Source organism: Gigantopelta aegis, chromosome 11 (assembly GCF_016097555.1).
Source record: "Gigantopelta aegis isolate Gae_Host chromosome 11, Gae_host_genome, whole genome shotgun sequence".
Lineage (NCBI taxonomy): Eukaryota > Metazoa > Mollusca > Gastropoda > Neomphalida > Peltospiridae > Gigantopelta > Gigantopelta aegis.
This window is the reverse complement of record NC_054709.1, coordinates 25183472-25204709: the sequence shown is the minus strand read 5'-3', so window position 1 is coordinate 25204709 and position 21238 is coordinate 25183472. Positions and strand designations below refer to the sequence as shown.

The following is a 21238-nucleotide window of genomic DNA, read 5'->3' as shown; positions in this document are numbered from 1 at the left end:
AGGTGTTTTTCCGAATGATGCAATTGACAGAACACCTCTTCATCGGAGGGAGTGGTTACACAATCATTTTGTTAAATTTTCATGACCAGATTTCAAGTAAAGGCAATTCTGTATTCATTCATTTGGTGTACATGAACTTGTTTCCACTAGTATATTTTATGTTCTTAAGTATTATTAGTGTACCTAGGATCCAATCTGATTAAAATTAGCTCTACTGGTCTACCAGTAGATCTAACGGCATTGCGTGGACTCCCATGTCCAGGTGATATTTAAACTATAAATAACAATTTAAATATCGACCAATTACACTTAGCCTTTTATAGCGTTATTCGGGAGCATACAAATTCTAAAAATATCGGGCAAGACTATTTATGCAATAGACAAACCTGTTGGTCTATTTCAACATTAAAAACGGGGGGAAAAGTGCGATAAAAAACACTGGATTGTATTCTAGTATAAGCAGATTGTAAGGCTTTTTTGTCTTGAAACTTATTTTATGTAAACATTTATTTTGAAATTACTTTCCAGCATACTTTGGATCAAGAATGGAAGTAACTTTTATATTGTATTCTGTTGTATTTGATAATGAAACTTGCACTTGATCAGTCAGAACTTCAGACATCTAGAGACCAGTGGCGTAGCGTGGGCGGGGCCACTGGGGCGGTTGCCCATGGCACAAAATTCTGGACTGGTGGAAGGGACTCGGGGAGTGCCAACGGTCCACTGGTTAGGGGGCGCAATACTTGCCTTGCCCCGGGCACTGGCAACCCACGCTAGGTCACTGCTAGGGACAAATTTACGAAGCCCGATTATGTCTTACACGTGGGATTTAGCTCAGTCGGTCGAGTGCTCGCCTGAGGTGCTTGTGTCGCAGGATCGAACCACCTCGGTGGATCCATTCAGCTAATTGGGTTTTTCTTCTCATTCCAACCAGTGCACCACAACTGGCCAAAGGCTGTGGTATGTGCTTTCCTGTCTGTGGGAAAGTGCATATAAAAGATCCATTGCTGCATTAGAACAAATGTAGTGGGTTTCCTCTAATGACTAAATGTTTGACATCCAATAGCTGATGATTAATTATTCAATGTTTGAATTGAAAACATTTTATTTTATTGCATATAATATATATATATATATATATATATATATATATATATATACACACACACACACACACACACACACACACACACAAAAAGGATTGGGCACAAATTATCCAACTACGAGGCCCTCTTCAATGTGCTCTAGTGGTGTTGTTAAAAGAAAACAAACAATGTTTTACATGCATTAACAATGTTTAAACACCTGCGATTAAGAAAAACAGGCTTCGTAAATTCAGTGCCCCTAATTTTCTGTGATCATGTTCACTACAATGTATATGGAATATTTATAATTTCAACCTGGCTTCAATAAAACGTTGCTTTTTTATCTAAACATATTGAGTGTTTTATGTTAAAACGTCATAAAGATAAATGTAGATGGTATTAAAAATGTGACATATTTGCGACATCATAGTCATTTGTTCAGACACCATGATGTCATTAATTAGTTCAGACACTGTGGCACATTTTAAACAGCTAATTGCACAGAAAATGTATATTTTGGAAAATCTGATATATACTGACGTCCAAAAGAAACTTTACCTTTCATAAAATTTGAATAATTTGATAAATATTGTTTTTAAACGAAAATAACCAATTTAGAAACCACTCTACAGACATTTTGCATACATCATGAAGTGACATTTAGAACTTGAACTTCATGACACTTTCATATCCTATTTCATTGAAAGTTCAACATTTGTGAAATAAAAATTGTAAAAAAAATAATTAAAAATTAAAAGGGGCATGGAGTTGGGAGACATGGTCCCTCCCTTGAATTCAGGAATTTCCAAGATAGGGGATACCAACTACAGAAAAAGAACCTACATTTTGAACTGTCTGCAGTGGTACAGCACTCACTTGGTGTGGGATTGATCCCCGTCGGTGGGCCCATTGGGCTATTTCTCGTTCCAGCCAGTGTACCACAAGTGGTATATCAAAGGCTGTGGTATGTACAACCGTGTCTGTGGGATGATGCATATAAAAGATTCCTTGCTGCTAATCGGAAAGAGTAGCCCATGAAGTGGTGACAGCGGGTTTCCTCTCTCAATATATGTGTGGTCCGTAACCATATGTTTGATGTCATATAATAGTAAATAAAATGTGTTGAGTGCGTTGTTAAATAAAGCATTTCTTTCTTTCTTTCCTTACAGACACTTTGCATACATTACGAAGTGACATTTACATCTTGAACTTCGTGATACTTTCATATCCTATTTCATTGAAAGTTCGATATTTGTGAAATCAAAATTGTAAAAAAAACAAAAATTTAAAGGGGCACTTTATTTATTTTTGAGTGGGAAAACATCTCCTCCTTCTAATTTAGGAATTTCCAAGAGAGGGGGTACCAACTACAGAAAGAGAACCTACAATATTTTGAACTGTACTCCAAACGAATCTATTGGTTTGTTAAAATATTTTGAAGCACACTAAAGGTCAATTCATACTTCGACCTCGTGCGAAACTGAAATTACATTTTTTATCGGGTAAACTAAAAAGATTTGAACAAATATGCACTAAAATTTAATATGAACTGTTAAAACCACGCTGAATTGACTGAAAAATTTGGATTATAGGTTTGAATAGAAGCAGAACTGGGCGAGTCTACTACTCGCCATCAAGAGTCTGACGGTGAAGTATGAATCTAGCTTAACATGTATTACATTTTTAATTTATAAGAAAACAAAATAAATAGACCGAACAACAAAAGAAACTGGACTATTTTAATGAGTACATTTCTTCCATCATAAAATTCACTTGGTAAACAGACTGTCAAAATGAACCGAAATGTTCATAAGACAATAATTTTAAAACACAAAAACTGCTGCTAGTAATGGGATTTTAACTGAATAATTTTAAATAAATTTTAAAAAACCTAAATTAATCTGGGTTCACAGCGTTAAAGAGCAAACAAATTCAAAGACTTTTATCTGCCATTTTCAGAATTTTACACGGCGGTCAAAGACAATAGAATGCGATAACAATACCAAATCGGTTCGTTTATGTTGCCTAGGTTTCTGCCAGAGGGTAAAAAAGGTATGGCACCATACCTAAATATTTTTGCAGATTTATTTGTTACTTCAGCTACATTTACATTGTACGATGACCTCTGATGCCATATAACCGTCAATAAAATGTGTTGAGTGCATAGTTAAATAAAACATTTTCTTCCTTCCTTGTACGATGACCTAGATGTCAAGTGAGTCATTCTGTAATGTAGCTACATATGTATGTGTGTGACGTCAAAGGTCATATTTTGTTACTGTGTTTATGACTTTGCTTTATTCGTCATCATAATCTGTCAATAGAAACAGTGGTTGCAAGATAAAAAATAATAACAACCAACCAACCAAATAAATAGCAACACTTTATTCTGAAATTGTTTGTAAAACCATAACAGATGAAAGAAACTTTGTAATAACCATAGGCATTGGTGTTGGGGAGGGGGACCAGATTCTTCAAGGTTAAGATTATGCCTCATCACACACTCACCCCATACACACACCAACTGAAAGGCGAATATATTATAACCACCCCCTCCAAATACTGGCATAACTGCTTACATTTCCTTTAACACATACCACACATGCTTTCGCAATTCAAAAATTATAATGCAACAATGTATTCACAGAATCCTTATAAAGAAATTTATCTAATTTGTTGGTTGGGAAATTTTTTTCTTTTCTAGAAACAAAATTATCTAATTTCTACTTTATTTTACAATTACAATAACAATGAAATATCTGGAATGGGTCTAAATTGTAGTAGCCAAACAGGGACTATTTTGTTTTGTAAACATTTTTTTATCAACATGTACTAACCAACTAAAAACTGAGCATCATCATCTATTTAACATTTTTAAAATGGAGTAGGAATCTGTAAAAGTTCAAAACAAAATGTTCCCTGCCAAGTTTTAACAATTTTAATTTTCTTAAATTATAGATAAGCAACAATTTTTGTGTTTGTTTTACAGACAACCGTATTGCACAGACATAGGTGTCGAAAGCAGGACATAATCCAATTGAGATTATGCCTCCCCTACCCCCAGCTGAAAAACAACTAAATACTTAACTGCCCCCCCCCCCCACTCAGTCTCCAAACCAGTTGCAAGCATCTTCTGACATCTATGAAATTACACCTGCCTCCCCCCCCCCAGCTGAAAAACAACTAAATACTTAACTGCCCCCCCCCCCATCTCCTCCAAACCAGTTGCTAGCATCTTCTGACATCTATGATGAGATTACACCTGCCTCCCCCCCCCAGCTGAAAAACAACTAAATACTTAACTACCCCCCCCCCCATCTCCACCAAACCAGTTGCAAGCATCTTCTGACATCTATGATGAGATTACACCTGCCTCCCCCGCCCAGCTGAAAAACAACTAAATACTTAACTACCCCCCCCCCCCCCATTTCATCCAAACCAGTTTCTAGCATCTTCTGACATCTATGATGAGATTACACCTGCCTCCCCCCCCCCCCCCCCCCCAGCTGAAAAACAACTAAATACTTAACTGCTCCAGACATGCCACAAGTGCCTCCTCTAAGGAGGCCTTCGAAGCCGGACATTGCCGTGCCAGGCTTACCGCCTCCTCGCGGCGCACCTTCGAAGCCGACCACTGCTCCACCGACCGTACCGCCTGCTCGGAAGTCTCCCCTTCCCAACAGAAAACCCGACATGCCTCCGCCTCCCACTCCTAATACACCTCTTCCTCCCCTCCCTTCGACCCCTCTTCCTCACACACACCCCTCCATTCCTCTCCCAGCTGTGCCGGCACCCGTCAAGAAGAAGATCATATGCCCCGCAGAGGATTACGAGAACATGTTCTACGGGAGGTGGGACTGTAAGGGAGGCGCCGACGACGCGCTGTCATTCAAACGAGGCGACATCATCCACGTGATTAACTTCGACTTTGACAAGGATAACTGGTGGGTCGGGGAGCTCATGGGAAAATACGGTCTTGTGCCAAAGGAATTTCTAACACGGGCCTACGAGGAAGTCACTGCTGCCTAAACATAGATGGTTTCTGAGGACAATAAATTAGAAAAACCAAACAAAAACAACGACGACAAAACAAGATGGTTGCTGGTTCCGAATCTTGTCTTCAGACTCATCAGAAAGTCTCGTGATAAATTTCGGAGATACATTTTTAACTCGAACTTGTGGCAAAAAAAAATGGACTATTTGTTTAATGACACCTAAGCGCATGTTAAACTGACATTTGTGGAGTTTAACAAATTGTTATGTCGACAGTTGACTTAACTTGAGTCACAAAAACAAGTTAACATTTACTTCAATGTATTTGTCACACAAACGTCTCTATATACTTATGAATGTATGTCAAACTGAAAGACAAAACCATAAGCCTTAAATGCATGTGTAATATTCATTTTGTGGTGTAGGAAAGAAATCTTTGCTTCTCATATTCTGAACAGGAAATTTTAAGCTATGTATCAGAACCAGGGCCCACATATTATCACTTTTCAAAATTAGGGGTGGGGGTGGGACGTAGTCCAGTGGTAAAGCATTCGCTTGATGCACGGTCGGTCTAGGATCGATCCCCGTCGGTGGACCCATTCGGTTATTTCTCGTTCCAGCCAGTGCTCCACAATCTAATTTTCAAAAGGAAGGAAATGTTTTATTTAACGATGCACTCAACACATTTTATTTTATATAACATATGGTTAAGGATCATGGCGTCAGACATATAGTTAAGGATGGTCTATGGGATGGTGCATATAAAAGATCCCTTGCTGCTAATTGAAAAAGAGTAGCCTATGAAGTGGCGACAGCGAATTTCCTCTCTATATCTGTGTGGTCCTTAACCATATGTCCGACACCATATAACCATAAATAAAATGTGTTGGAGTGTCGTTAAATAAAACATTTCCTTCCTTCCCTTCATTAGACGTAGCTCACCATTTAAAATTTTAATAGACAATCCTCGGCAAACTCAGTAATATTATTATCAAACCTAAACTAAATGCAAAGTCTACTACTTATGGTTTTTTGTGTAGCTTTTAACTGGACAAGAAAACGCTGAACACATTGAAACAACCAAAGGATGTTCTGACAAGGTCATGATGGTATTAGGGTCTCCATGAGTACTCCGAGTACTCGGGCACGGGCACGGGCTGAGTCTAGCAAGACTCGAATCTGTTCACAGGACTCCAGTACCCATACAAGGTGTAATACAATGATCAATGTAGGACAATAATTTCAGCAATAGATAATCAACAATATAAGTTACATAATAATTATTTGATCATGCGCTAGTTTCTCTTGTTAAACTGGCCATTCATCCATCACAACACTGCACGTATTGGCCTGTTTTTAAATGTAATACAATGGCATGATTTGGGATGTCAGACTTCCAAACGATTCCACAGATGTACTACCTTCGTACAAGCATTTTCTGAGAGCCGTGACTACATATTGATGACAGTCGGATACCAACAAAGGTGTTTTTCCGAATGATGCAATTGACAGAACACCTCTTCATCGGAGGGAGTGGTTACACAATCATTTTGTTAAATTTTCATGACCAGATTTCAAGTAAAGGCAATTCTGTATTCATTCATTTGGTGTACATGAACTTGTTTCCACTAGTATATTTTATGTTCTTAAGTATTATTAGTGTACCTAGGATCCAATCTGATTAAAATTAGCTCTACTGGTCTACCAGTAGATCTAACGGCATTGCGTGGACTCCCATGTCCAGGTGATATTTAAACTATAAATAACAATTTAAATATCGACCAATTACACTTAGCCTTTTATAGCGTTATTCGGGAGCATACAAATTCTAAAAATATCGGGCAAGACTATTTATGCAATAGACAAACCTGTTGGTCTATTTCAACATTAAAAACGGGGGGAAAAGTGCGATAAAAAACACTGGATTGTATTCTAGTATAAGCAGATTGTAAGGCTTTTTTGTCTTGAAACTTATTTTATGTAAACATTTATTTTGAAATTACTTTCCAGCATACTTTGGATCAAGAATGGAAGTAACTTTTATATTGTATTCTGTTGTATTTGATAATGAAACTTGCACTTGATCAGTCAGAACTTCAGACATCTAGAGACCAGTGGCGTAGCGTGGGCGGGGCCACTGGGGCGGTTGCCCATGGCACAAAATTCTGGACTGGTGGAAGGGACTCGGGGAGTGCCAACGGTCCACTGGTTAGGGGGCGCAATACTTGCCTTGGCCCGGGCACTGGCAACCCACGCTAGGTCACTGCTAGGGACAAATTTACGAAGCCCGATTATGTCTTACACGTGGGATTTAGCTCAGTCGGTCGAGTGCTCGCCTGAGGTGCTTGTGTCGCAGGATCGAACCACCTCGGTGGATCCATTCAGCTAATTGGGTTTTTCTTCTCATTCCAACCAGTGCACCACAACTAGCCAAAGGCTGTGGTATGTGCTTTCCTGTCTGTGGGAAAGTGCATATAAAAGATCCATTGCTGCATTAGACTAATGACTAAATGTTTGACATCCAATAGCTGATGATTAATTATTCAATGTTTGAATTGAAAACATATTTTATTTTATTGCATATAATATATATATATATATCTATATATATATATATATATATATATATATATATATACACACACACACACACACAAAAGGATTGGGCACAAATTATCCAACTACGAGGCCCTCTTCAATGTGCTCTAGTGGTGTTGTTAAAAGAAAACAAACAATGTTTTACATGCATTAACAATGTTTAAACACCTGCGATTAAGAAAAACAGGCTTCGTAAATTCAGTGCCCCTAATTTTCTGTGATCATGTTCACTACAATGTATATGGAATATTTATAATTTCAACCTGGCTTCAATAAAACGTTGCTTTTTTATCTAAACATATTTAGTGTTTTATGTTAAAACGTCGTAAAGATAAATGTAGATGGTATTAAAAATGTGACATATTTGCGACATCATAGTCATTTGTTCAGACACCATGATGTCATTAATTAGTTCAGACACTGTGGCACATTTTAAACAGCTAATTGCACAGAAAATGTATATTTTGGAAAATCTGATATATACTGACGTCCAAAGAAACTTTACCTTTCATAAAATTTGAATAATTTGATAAATATTGTTTTTAAAACGAAAATAACCAATTTAGAAACCACTCTACAGACATTTTGCATACATCATGAAGTGACATTTAGAACTTGAACTTCATGACACTTTCATATCCTATTTCATTGAAAGTTCAACATTTGTGAAATAAAAATTGTAAAAAAAATAATTAAAAATTAAAAGGGGCATGGAGTTGGGAGACATGGTCCCTCCCTTGAATTCAGGAATTTCCAAGATAGGGGATACCAACTACAGAAAAAGAACCTACATTTTGAACTGTCTGCAGTGGTACAGCACTCACTTGGTGTGGGATTGATCCCCGTCGGTGGGCCCATTGGGCTATTTCTCGTTCCAGCCAGTGTACCACAAGTGGTATATCAAAGGCTGTGGTATGTACAACCGTGTCTGTGGGATGATGCATATAAAAGATTCCTTGCTGCTAATCGGAAAGAGTAGCCCATGAAGTGGTGACAGCGGGTTTCCTCTCTCAATATATGTGTGGTCCGTAACCATATGTTTGATGTCATATAATAGTAAATAAAATGTGTTGAGTGCGTTGTTAAATAAAGCATTTCTTTCTTTCTTTCCTTACAGACACTTTGCATACATTACGAAGTGACATTTACATCTTGAACTTCGTGATACTTTCATATCCTATTTCATTGAAAGTTCGACATTTGTGAAATCAAAATTGTAAAAAAAACAAAAATTTAAAGGGGCACTTTATTTATTTTTGAGTGGGAAAACATCTCCTCCTTCTAATTTAGGAATTTCCAAGAGAGGGGGTACCAACTACAGAAAGAGAACCTACAATATTTTGAACTGTACTCCAAACGAATCTATTGGTTTGTTAAAATATTTTGAAGCACACTAAAGGTCAATTCATACTTCGACCTCGTGCGAAACTGAAATTACATTTTTTATCGGGTAAACTAAAAAGATTTGAACAAATATGCACTAAAATTTAATATGAACTGTTAAAACCACGCTGAATTGACTGAAAAATTTGGATTATAGGTTTGAATAGAAGCAGAACTGGGCGAGTCTACTACTCGCCATCAAGAGTCTGACGGTGAAGTATGAATCTAGCTTAACATGTATTACATTTTTAATTTATAAGAAAACAAAATAAATAGACCGAAAAACAAAAGAAACTGGACTATTTTAATGAGTACATTTCTTCCATCATAAAATTCACTTGGTAAACAGACTGTCAAAATGAACCGAAATGTTCATAAGACAATAATTTTAAAACACAAAAACTGCTGCTAGTAATGGGATTTTAACTGAATAATTTTAAATAAATTTTAAAAAACCTAAATTAATCTGGGTTCACAGCGTTAAAGAGCAAACAAATTCAAAGACTTTTATCTGCCATTTTCAGACTTTTACACAGCGGTCAAAGACAATAGAATGCGATAACAATACCAAATCGGTTCGTTTATGTTGCCTAGGTTTCTGCCAGAGGGTAAAAAAGGTATGGCACCATACCTAAATATTTTTGCAGATTTATTTGTTACTTCAGCTACATTTACATTGTACGATGACCTCTGATGCCATATAACCGTCAATAAAATGTGTTGAGTGCATAGTTAAATAAAACATTTTCTTCCTTCCTTGTACGATGACCTAGATGTCAAGTGAGTCATTCTGTAATGTAGCTACATATGTATGTGTGTGATGTCAAAGGTCATATTTTGTTACTATGTTTATGACTTTGCTTTATTCGTCATCATAATCTGTCAATAGAAACAGTGGTTGCAAGATAAAAAATAATAACAACCAACCAACCAAATAAATAGCAACACTTTATTCTGAAATTGTTTGTAAAACCATAACAGATGAAAGAAACTTTGTAATAACCATAGGCATTGGTGTTGGGGAGGGGGACCAGATTCTTCAAGGTTAAGATTATGCCTCATCACACACTCACCCCATACACACACCAACTGAAAGGCGAATATATTATAACCACCCCCTCCAAATACTGGCATAACTGCTTACATTTCCTTTAACACATACCACACATGCTTTCGCAATTCAAAAATTATAATGCAACAATGTATTCACAGAATCCTTATAAAGAAATTTATCTAATTTGTTGGTGGGGAATTTTTTTTTCTTTCTAGAAACAAAATTATCTAATTTCTACTTTATTTTACAATTACAATAACAATGAAATATCTGGAATGGGTCTAAATTGTAGTAGCCAAACAGGGACTATTTTGTTTTGTAAACATTTTTTTATCAACATGTTATAACCAACTAAAAACTGAGCATCATCATGTATTTAACATTTTTAAAATGGAGTAGGAATCTGTAAAAGTTCAAAACAAAATGTTCCCTGCCAAGTTTTAACAATTTTAATTTTCTTAAATTATAGATAAGCAACAATTTTTGTGTTTGTTTTACAGACAACCGTATTGCACAGACATAGGTGTCGAAAGCAGGACATAATCCAATTGAGATTATGCCTCCCCCACCCCCAGCTGAAAAACAACTAAATACTTAACTGCCCCCCCCCCCCCCCCCCCCCACTCAATCTCCAAACCAGTTGCAAGCATCTTCTGATATCTATGAGATTACACCTGCCTCCCCACCCCAGCTGAAAAACAACTAAATACTTAACTACCCCCCCCCCCCCATCTCCTCCAAACCAGTTGCAAGCATCTTCTGACATCTATGATGAGATTACACCTGCCTCCCCCCCCAGCTGAAAAACAACTAAATACTTAACTACCCCCCCCCCCCATCTCCTCCAAACCAGTTGCAAGCATCTTCTGACATCTATGATGAGATTACACCTGCCTCCCCCCCCCAGCTGAAAAACAACTAAATACTTAACTGCCCCCCCCCCCCCCCCCCCCATCTTCTCCAAACCAGTTGCTAACATCTTTTGACACCTATGACCAGCCGTCTACTAATGAACACAATATTCACACCTCACTACAGTTTATAATGCAGTTTCTCTTTGTTTTTAAAAATCTAAATACAACGTTGCAGAGGAAATTATCATAAACAACACCACCACAAGTGTTCTGGCGTTCAAAACTGAATAATAACTGTCCATCAAAACAGATTTCCGGGTATCTTGAAAAATTTATTGTCTATTCGCTGCACGAACGCTGTGAGATTCTTGAACTCCTCGATGATTTCCGCAAACCGTCTCTCGGGAAGGTATGTTGTTAGCAGGGTGTAAAGATGTCCGAAAACCAGGGCATCTACTTCGGTTGGTCTGAAATGAACAAGACAATGTTTCAAAATAAGGGTCAGAAGACAAAACATGGACCGTTCATTAATAACTTGAGGTCGAAGGATCGAATCCTCTCGGTGGACCCATTCTCTGACTTTTTCTTTTTCCCATCCCAACCAGTGCACCATGACTGGTATATCAAAGGTATGTGGTATGTGCTGTCCTGTGTGGCAGGGCTCGAACTTAACGATGGCAACTGAGATATAAATTGTTTTATTATCCACATAGTTCAAGATATTCAGGGAAATATAACCAGTATGACCCACGTGTCGTAATGATTTCACATGCACAACGAATGACATAATTTTGTGAAGCGACATCATAACTTAATGCGGCTTCCCCAGTGTAAACGTTTATCAAAATGACGTCATTTCGGAAAAAATCGTCGTTTCGTCATCTCTTTTTAGTTACGTTTGAAACGGTTTGACATGGTCCAACCTTGCTATTCACAAAAATAATATTTTGGATAATGTGGATAATAAAGAAACTATTACACTCGTGTGTGAACCATACTTATTTTACGAAACTCATGTCGGGATTAATGTATTACCCTCGCTCTCGCTTGGGTAATACAATAATCCTGACACTCGTTTCGTAAAATTAGTACGACACACAAGCTTGTATAATAATCTCTATGTACAATTAGGTAGAGAGCATCACCGATGGCACTTTTGTGTCGCTGGTAAAGCTCGCCAATAATGGCAAAATGTATACACATTATCTGCCAGTATTTAACATTTGTACATTGAAACATACACCAAAATAACCTTTCAGTCATGTTTATTTACTGCAAATGTCACTTCTTAACAATTGTCATAGGCAGGCTCAAAATTGCAGTCGGTCGGCTGTTTCACCCATGGCAAAAAAAACATTTAACTGCCATGGAAGACAAATTTTAAAGTCCCAAGCCCTGCTGTAGGAAAGTACATATCAAAGATACCTTGGGTATTCTAGCTACAGGTATTTGTTTCCATGATGAGAGCACTCGCCAAGTTCGCCAACTTCCAAATTTTAAAACAATTGCCAAATTTTATTTTAATCTGGTGAATAGATTTCATGTAATACCGTATATCTTCGCCTATAAGTCGAATTTTTTTCACCCAAAAATTATTTTATAACTTGGGGGGTCGACTTATAAGAGGGTAAAAAAAATTCACCAAAAAATATTACTGTTTTGGGGATTATTTTACAAGTTTTACTGTTGAAGTATGCCATGTATTTATACTCAAATATGTTAATTTGACACATTTATTTTTTATAACCTATTTTTTTTGGCATTAGAACGGTTTTGGTTATGCGAAAAGGCGTACGATCTCACTCACATGCCAAGACAACAGTCCACTTAGTTAAATTAACAGTCATCACTAATAGTAAAAATGTAAACAATACTAACTACCTGTTGCCTGAGTTTATTTTGAAATCTGGTCACTGGCATTAATGGTTGTTCAAACAATGTTTTGGCGGTGATTAACTTCATGAATATTACTGAGCTTTCCCTTAAAATAGACTGATCTCTGCAGTTCACTATCTAGAGCAATAGGGACACACATCATTTGGTACAAAAACCAGTGTACTTTCCAGAGTTATCCTCCTTACATGTATTAATATGGCGTCAAAACGTGATACTTTCAGTTTTATCGTAGTGATCTGTTGTCAGTGTTTATAAATAAAGTTGTTGTCTGTGCACAAAACCATCTGTACAATACTATACAGTAACAGTCAAACAGCTTTCACTCTCTACTAAGGGAATATTTCGTTTTGATGCTATGTAATAATGATAGTTTGATTGGAATAGTCTGATTATAGTTTGTAAAATAATTTTCTTTTGTTCAAATATTATTGTTCTCATGTGCTGAAAATAAGAAATATTTCAATATTTATAAGTAGTTTTTCATGGGTCGACTTATAAACGGGTCAATGAAAAAATAAGTTTTCAGGGCTTGAAATTAGGGACTCGACTTATAGCCGAGATCGACTTACAGGCGAAGATATACGGTAATTGTTATTTTATTAGAAAACACCTGGTGTTTTGCAAGTTTTGAAGTTTAAATAGATGAGTTGGTTAAATGTTCTGCTCAGCCAGAACTAGCCCTGCATGTTAATTGAAAAAAAAAAAAAAAAAAAAACTCCTTTGGCAAAAGTCACTACTAGACTAATATGTGAACACAGTGTCATGAAGCATGGCTCGACATTAGCGGTAGCCCGAGGTGTTTTGGCTACCATTTGTTGCTCGGGCTACCAGATGTCTAAACCGAGTAGTCCGCTGGGCTACTAGATTTTTTTTTGCACATCCAGTTACTCTGCAATCATCAAGACGCTTAACCACCTAAATGAATTTTTTTTTTCTCTCTCTCTTTTTTTATTTATTTATTAAAATTATGGGACAACCAATTTGTACTGAAGACTACCATATTTTATAACCTGGTAGCCCGGTGGGCTACCACTGAAAAAACTTATGGTCAAGGCCTGTGAAGTTATCCTAAACGGTTTTGGAATTGCTCCGAAAACGGTAAATTTGGTCATTCTGGCTATTTGCTTCCATGGTAACAACAAAATAGGGAAAATAAAAACTTTCTCATAACAAAAGGCACTACGAGACCATTAGATTAATATGTGTACAAAGTTACATGAAGTTATCTTGAACAGTTTTAGAGATGTGCTCCGGAAACATTACCAGACGGACATTTAATATCACCTGTAAATTGTGTTGTGGGGGATAAAAAAGGAAAATAATACATACATAGATAACACAAATATATAGGCAGGTTTAGTAATAATAACAAAATAGCTACCACAATGTATTAAATAATTAAAAAATCATAAACAAAATAAATAAATTCAATCTGATTAAAAGTCAACACTGACCTATCACCAAGAAAATAAGGCTGTTTATCAAGTCTTTCTGAAAGCGCCTGGCAACACGTCCGAACTTCATCGCAAACCTAAAAGAAATGAAACTAAACTGTTTAAATAATGCCACACCATTTAGAACACAAAAGCACAATGATTATAATCTAAATAGGCTGATATTGTGCATGTATCGGAACTATACATTTTCAGAGGATCTACAAGTCACATTACAGGGCTTCTAGATTATGGTAGCCCCACTCCCATGGCTAGTGATATTCAATGGTGGGCTAGTAAATAACTACTATTGCCATGCCATGACAGGGCTTCTAGATTATGGTAGCCCCACTCCCATGGCTAGTGATATTCAATGTTGGGCTAGTAAATAACTACTATTGACATGCCAGACAGGGCTTCTAGTTTATGGTAGCCCCACTCACATGGCTAGTGATATTTAATGTTGGGCTAGTAAATAACTACTATTGCCATGCCCGACAGAGCTTCTAGATTATGGTAGCCTCTCTCCCATGGCTAGTGATATTCAATGTTGGGCTAGTAAACAACTACTATTGCCATGCCCGACAGAGCTTCTAGATTATGGTAGCCCCTCTCCCATGGCTAGTGATATTCAGTGTTGGGCTAGTAAATAACTATAACTACTATTATGGTAGCCCCTCTCCCATGCCATGTTGGGCTAGTAAACATGCCATGACAGGACTTCTAGATTATGGTAGCCCCTCTCCCATGGCTAGTGATATTCAATGTTGGGCTAGTAAACAACTACTATTGCCATGCCATGACAGGACTTCTAGATTATGGTAGCCCCTCTCCCACGGCTAGTGATATTTGATGTTGGGCTAGTAAACAACTACTACTGCCATGCCATGACAGGACTTCTAGATTATGGTAGCCCCTCTCCCACCGCTAGTGATATTTGATGTTGGGCTAGTAAACAACTACTATTGCCATGCCCGACAGAGCTTCTAGATTATGCTAGCCCCACTCCCATGGCTAGTGATATTCAAGTGATATTTGATGTTGGGCTACTATTGCCATGTGTGGGCTAGTAAATAACTACTATTGCCATGCCATGACAGGACTTCTAGATTATGGTAGCCCCTCTCCCATGGCTAGTGATATTCAATGTTGGGCTAGTCAACAACTACTATTGCCATGCCATGACAGGACTTCTAGATTATGGTAGCCCCTCTCCCACGGCTAGTGATATTTGATGTTGGGCTAGTAAACAACTACTACTGCCATGCCATGACAGGACTTCTAGATTATGGTAGCCCCTCTCCCACGGCTAGTGATATTTGATGTTGGGCTAGTAAACAACTACTACTGCCATGCCATGACAGGACTTCTAGATTATGGTAGCCCCTCTCCCACGGCTAGTGATATTTGATGTTGGGCTAGTAAACAACTACTACTGCCATGCCATGACAGGACTTCTAGATTATGGTAGCCCCTCTCCCACGGCTAGTGATATTTGATGTTGGGCTAGTAAACAACTACTACTGCCATGCCATGACAGGACTTCTAGATTATGGTAGCCCCTCTCCCACGGCTAGTGATATTTGATGTTGGGCTAGTAAACAACTACTACTGCCATGCCATGACAGGACTTCTAGATTATGGTAGCCCCTCTCCCACGGCTAGTGATATTCAATGTTGGGCTAGTAAACAACTACTACTGCCATGCCATGACAGGACTTCTAGATTATGGTAGCCCCTCTCCCACGGCTAGTGATATTTGATGTTGGGCTAGTAAACAACTACTATTGCCATGCCCGACAGAGCTTCTAGATTATGCTAGCCCCACTCCCATGGCTAGTGATATTCAATGGTGGGCTAGTAAATAACTACTACTGCCATGCCCGACGGCTAGTGAAAACAACTGGTCAAATGTTGCAGTTAAGTCTATTTTGTAAATATGAATATCCTGTCCCCACCCCAATCCCACAATGTTAGTGTGGGTTTTTTTTTTGCTCTATCTCCCTATTTAGGTTACATATCTGATTATTACAATTATTTAGTAAAATTGTATTAACTTAAAGTAAAGTAGGGCTAGTGAATTTTTAATCTTGGCTAGTAAATTTTTTAAATCATTCATCCCATGGCTAGTAGATTTTATAAAAGTTCGAGAAGCCTTCCATTAAAAATGTAAAGAAAATGCCACTAAAGAATTAACTTAAATCACAATAACAATCAAAAGCAAAATCATTAAAACAATATAACATTAAATATTATTTCATGCCTCTACAAACTGAAGATTTGCATAACCTATTTATGGGTTATATAAAAAAACAAATTTCAAGAATAGAAAGAAAGAAAGAAAGAAATGTTTTATTTAACGACGCACTCAACACATTTTATTTATGGTTATATGGCGTCAGACATATGGTTAAGGACCACACAGATTTTGAGATGAAACCCGCTGTCACCACTACATGGGCTACTCTTTCCGATTAGCAGCAAGGGATCTTTTATTTGCACTTCCCACAGGCAGGATAGCACATACCATGGTCTTTGTTGAACCAGTATGGAACACTGGTCGGTGCAAGTGGTTTACACCTACCCATTGAGCCTTGCGGAGCACTTACTCAGGGTTTGGAGTCGGTATCTAGATTAAAAATCCCATGCCTCGACTGGGATCCGAACCCAGTACCTATCAGCCTGTAGACCGATGGCCTAACCACAACGCCACCGAGGCCGGTTTCAAGAATAGATCCTATTTTGAAAAACCTGTTAAACCATGTGCAACATGTTCTAAATTTAAGACATTAATAAAAACAAATAGGTGAAACAAGACTTAGTGTACTTCAGATTTGTGTTACAAAGTCATCACATGTAACAGATCTTTACATTCGTAGTTAAGCTATAATATTTAACTATTTACATTTTCTGATTAACTGTCCCCTTAAAGTTAAATTATTTTGTTAATATTTTGAACTTAAGGTATTTTACATATTGTCAAGTACTATATCAGAATTCAAATGGGGAGTTTGGAGGCACTATAATTATTATTTTATGCCTGTAAAAGAATAGGTTGCACATTTTAGAAGAGGAAAAAAACAAACCAAAAACCCAAGAACACAATGTGAATTTGCGTTTAACAAGTACCTTGAATCATCATAACAATGACAAAATAATCATTAAAAAATGTAACATTAAATATTATTTCAGGCGACTACAAATTGAAGATCAGCATAGCCTAGATGTATCCCATTTTGAAAAACCTGATAAACTATGTACAACATGTTCTAAATTTAACACGTTAATTAAAAAATAGGTCAAACAACTATATTTCAGACATGTCTTACTATAAAAAAAATTAAAGTCAATATATGTAATAGATCTTTACATTCACAGGTTAGCGATATAACTATTTACATTTTCTGATAGCTGTCCGTTTGAAGTTAAATAATTTTGCTAATATTTTGAACATAAAAGGTATTTTACTGATTACACTATCTGCAATATCAGAATTGAGGGCTAGCTCTGGGTGACCAGAAAATTTCGCCAATTTGTCTGTTAAACTTGCTGAAACACAGTTATTTACTAACAAAATATCAATTATTACATGAAATTATCTCGCCAAATTGAAATAAAATTCGCCAGTGCCAGAGCTAATGCTGGAATTCATCATAAGGGGGAGTTTTTATTATTTTATGCCTGTAATAAAAAAGAAAAAGAAAAAAGCAAACAACAAACAAGAAAATGTAAATTTGCCTGTAATATTGTTTTCTTTGCCCAGCCAGCCGAATCCAGCATGGCGTACACCTCTCTCTGCTTCTTCCACGGTAGAATGGTTTTCAGTGGCCATGGGTGGACGTACCCGTATCTTGGCTTAGTAACCTGATGTACAGGTCAAGATAAAATTATATCAGGAAAAACGTGATGAAAATGAAATGAACAATAACTAGACGCTCAGAAGGATGGACGGACAGACGGACGGACGGACGGACGGACGGAAAGGCTGATAAGAAATATTGACTGAAATTTAATAACCACTTGAAATGTGGCATTTGTCGCATTAACCGAAAATGATATATTTCAATTTATCCTATATCTTACCCATGATATCCATGTCATAAACCCATGTGATAATTTACTTTATTAACCCGGTTAATAATGGTATGCAAATTTGCAAGGTCTCTAGGTAATGTGTTGTTGTGGATGGGTCATTTGCTTACAAGCCAACAAGACCTGTGTACCTGAGCATAATGTTTTCAAAGATTTGTTTAAAATGCGTGAAGTCAAACTAATCTGTGCTAATTGTGATGACGTCATATTATCGATGGTGGCGACTTCAGTACTGTGATTTACTAAAAAACTGAATTAAAATGTTATTTTAGAAGTGTTATAGGATAAATAGAATTTGCTACTTGTGTTTTTTAATATGTAAAATACCAACCTCGTCTAGTTAAGTGGTATCGACAAATATCGATTAACATAAGACTCGGTTGATATTTTCCATATTAAAAAATATTTGTGACGAATCCTCTATATATTAAGGCAGTATTTAAAATATCTGCTAATAGTAATGGTGGCTAATACAGTGAAACTCCTCTAAACTGGACACCCTAGGAAACAAGTAAAAAGTCTGGTTTTAAGAGGTATCTGGTTTAGAGAGGTTCTCTTCTGTACATATATTTATAAAGAGACCATGAAAAACATCCTATACTGAGGGAATTCCAATTTATAGAGGGCCTGGTTTTGAGAGGTTTCACTGTAATTTGTAAAACTGATTAGCACCTATTGTCTAACATGTCAGAATTAAGTAGTGCTTTCCAGGGCTAGAATCTAAAGGAAGGAAATGTTTTATTTAACGATGCACTCAACACATTTTATTTACGGTTATATGGTGTCAGACATATGGTTAAGGACTACACAGATATTGAGAGAGGAAACCCGCTGTCGCCACTTTAAGGGATCTTTTATATGCACTCTCCCACAGACAGGATAGCACATACATGTACCACAGCCTTTGGTATACCAGTCATGGTGCACTGGCTGGAACGAGAAATAGCTCAACGGGCCCATCGACAGGGATCGATCCCAGACCGACTGCGCATCGAGCGGGTGCTGTACCACTGGGCTATGTCCTGCCCCTAGAACCTAAAGACAAGGACAAATGCTGTAGAGGCGATATCAACTGCCGTAGCTCAGGGGTTTCACTGATGGGAATTGTTTTGCCGCTGGATATAAATTACAATGTTAAGCTGTCTGGTTAAATGATCCCTTTTGTTTCTACTTGAGTTTATTTCTTACAGATGTTACTGGTTTACAATTCGTTTCAGCAGGCTCACATCTACTGCAGGTGAGCATTTTGTATCTACTTGAGTTTATTTCTTACAGACGTTACTGCTTTACAATTCCTGTCAGCAGGCTCACATCTACTGCAGGTGAGCATTTTGTATCTACTTGAGTTTATTTCTTACAGACGTTACTGGTTTACAATTCCTGTCAGCAGGCTCACATCTACTGCAGGTGAGCATTTTGTATCTACTTGAGTTTATTTCTTACAGACGTTACTGGTTTACAATTCCTGTCAGCAGGCTCACATCTACTGCAGGTGAGCATTTTGTATCTACTTGAGTTTATTTCTTACAGACGTTACTGCTTTACAATTCCTGTCAGCAGGCTCACATCTACTGCAGGTGAGCATTTTGTATCTACTTGAGTTTATTTCTTACAGACGTTACTGCTTTACAATTCCTGTCAGCAGGCTCACATCTACTGCAGGTGAGCATTTTGTATCTACTTGAGTTTATTTCTTACAGACGTTACTGCTTTACAATTCCTGTCAGCAGGCTCACACCTACTGCAGGTGAGCATTTTGTTTGTGGAACAAAAATCTTTCAAAATAGGTAATAATATTTTAAGGGAAGGGACGTACATAGCCCAGTAGTACAGCACTCGCTTGATACGCGGTCGGTTTGGGATCCCTATTGGTTGGCCCAATGGGATATTTCTCGTTCCAGCCAGTGCATCATGACTGGTATATCAAAGACCATTGTATGTGCTATCCTGCCTTTGGTGCATATAAAAGATACCTTGCTCTCTTTGACTTTAATCATTTGAAGTTCAAGTTCTGGATTTCTGAAACCTTTTTAGTGTATTGTTACTCAGGCCTGGATAAAATGTTCCCTGTTTACATGTTACAATGACATTAGATGATTTTAAAAAATTAAAAATTTGTTTTGTTTAACAACATCACTAGAGCACATTGATTTATTAATCATCGGCTATTGGATGTCAAACATTTGTTAATTTTGATAGTCGTACATAGGAAACCCGCTACATTTATTCATTAGTAGCTAGGGATCTTTTATGTGCACCATCCCACAGGCAGGGTAGCACATACCACAGCCTTTCATATACCAGTCGTGGTGCACTGGCTGGAACAAGAAATAGCCCAATGGGCCCACCGACAGGGATCAATCCCAAACTGACCACACATCAAGTGAGCGCTTTACAACTGTGTTACGTCTCGCCCCCAGATGATTTTAAAATGCACACAGTCTTTAATTCTTACCTCATTTGAAACAGTCTTATCAATCCAAGCAAGGTACAACTGAAAACAAAACAGACGAGTGTACAGTTGGAAAATTCACCCAAGAAGAAATTAAATGTTTAACAATCAAATAAAAAACCCAAATGGTTTGCCATGTCTTTTGCTTAATAAGTAAACATATTAATTTTTATAAATAACAAGCATTCGGAAAGTACTGCTAAGCTCTCACTACACAGATGTCATCTGCCATTGAAACCCATGTTAAACTGCCCAACTTCAAGCGAAGATTGCCCATAGAACGGGTTCTCGTTGGAACTAACAACATACACCATTGCTTGCGAACATACATTATATAAGCATTTATATTCACTCCAAAATTGTGAACATTTCCGTGTCAGTTTTTTGCTATATGACCG

General features: G+C 37.4%; 2 protein-coding genes across 3 annotated transcripts in view; one reads left to right on the top strand and one right to left on the bottom strand.

The window, feature by feature from the left end:
- Positions 1-5716, top strand: part of LOC121385646 (src kinase-associated phosphoprotein 2-like) — a 49651-nt gene extending 43935 nt beyond the window's left edge. The window contains exon 10 of the mRNA XM_041516406.1: positions 4626-5716. Coding sequence (XP_041372340.1) covers positions 4626-5114 — 489 coding nt within the window. The 3' untranslated portion in view covers positions 5115-5716. The remainder of the gene's footprint in view (positions 1-4625) is intronic.
- A 4278-nt stretch (positions 5717-9994) lies between these two features.
- The window catches only part of LOC121385170 (metaxin-2-like), a 30057-nt gene continuing 18813 nt past the window's right edge, over positions 9995-21238 (bottom strand). For both annotated transcript variants that reach the window (XM_041515717.1, XM_041515719.1), the window contains exons 6-9: positions 20844-20882; positions 18035-18160; positions 14318-14394; positions 9995-11434 (exon numbers count right to left, since the gene is read on the bottom strand). In XM_041515717.1, the coding sequence (XP_041371651.1) occupies positions 11269-11434; positions 14318-14394; positions 18035-18160; positions 20844-20882 (408 nt within the window). In that variant the 3' untranslated portion in view covers positions 9995-11268. The remainder of the gene's footprint in view (positions 11435-14317; positions 14395-18034; positions 18161-20843; positions 20883-21238) is intronic.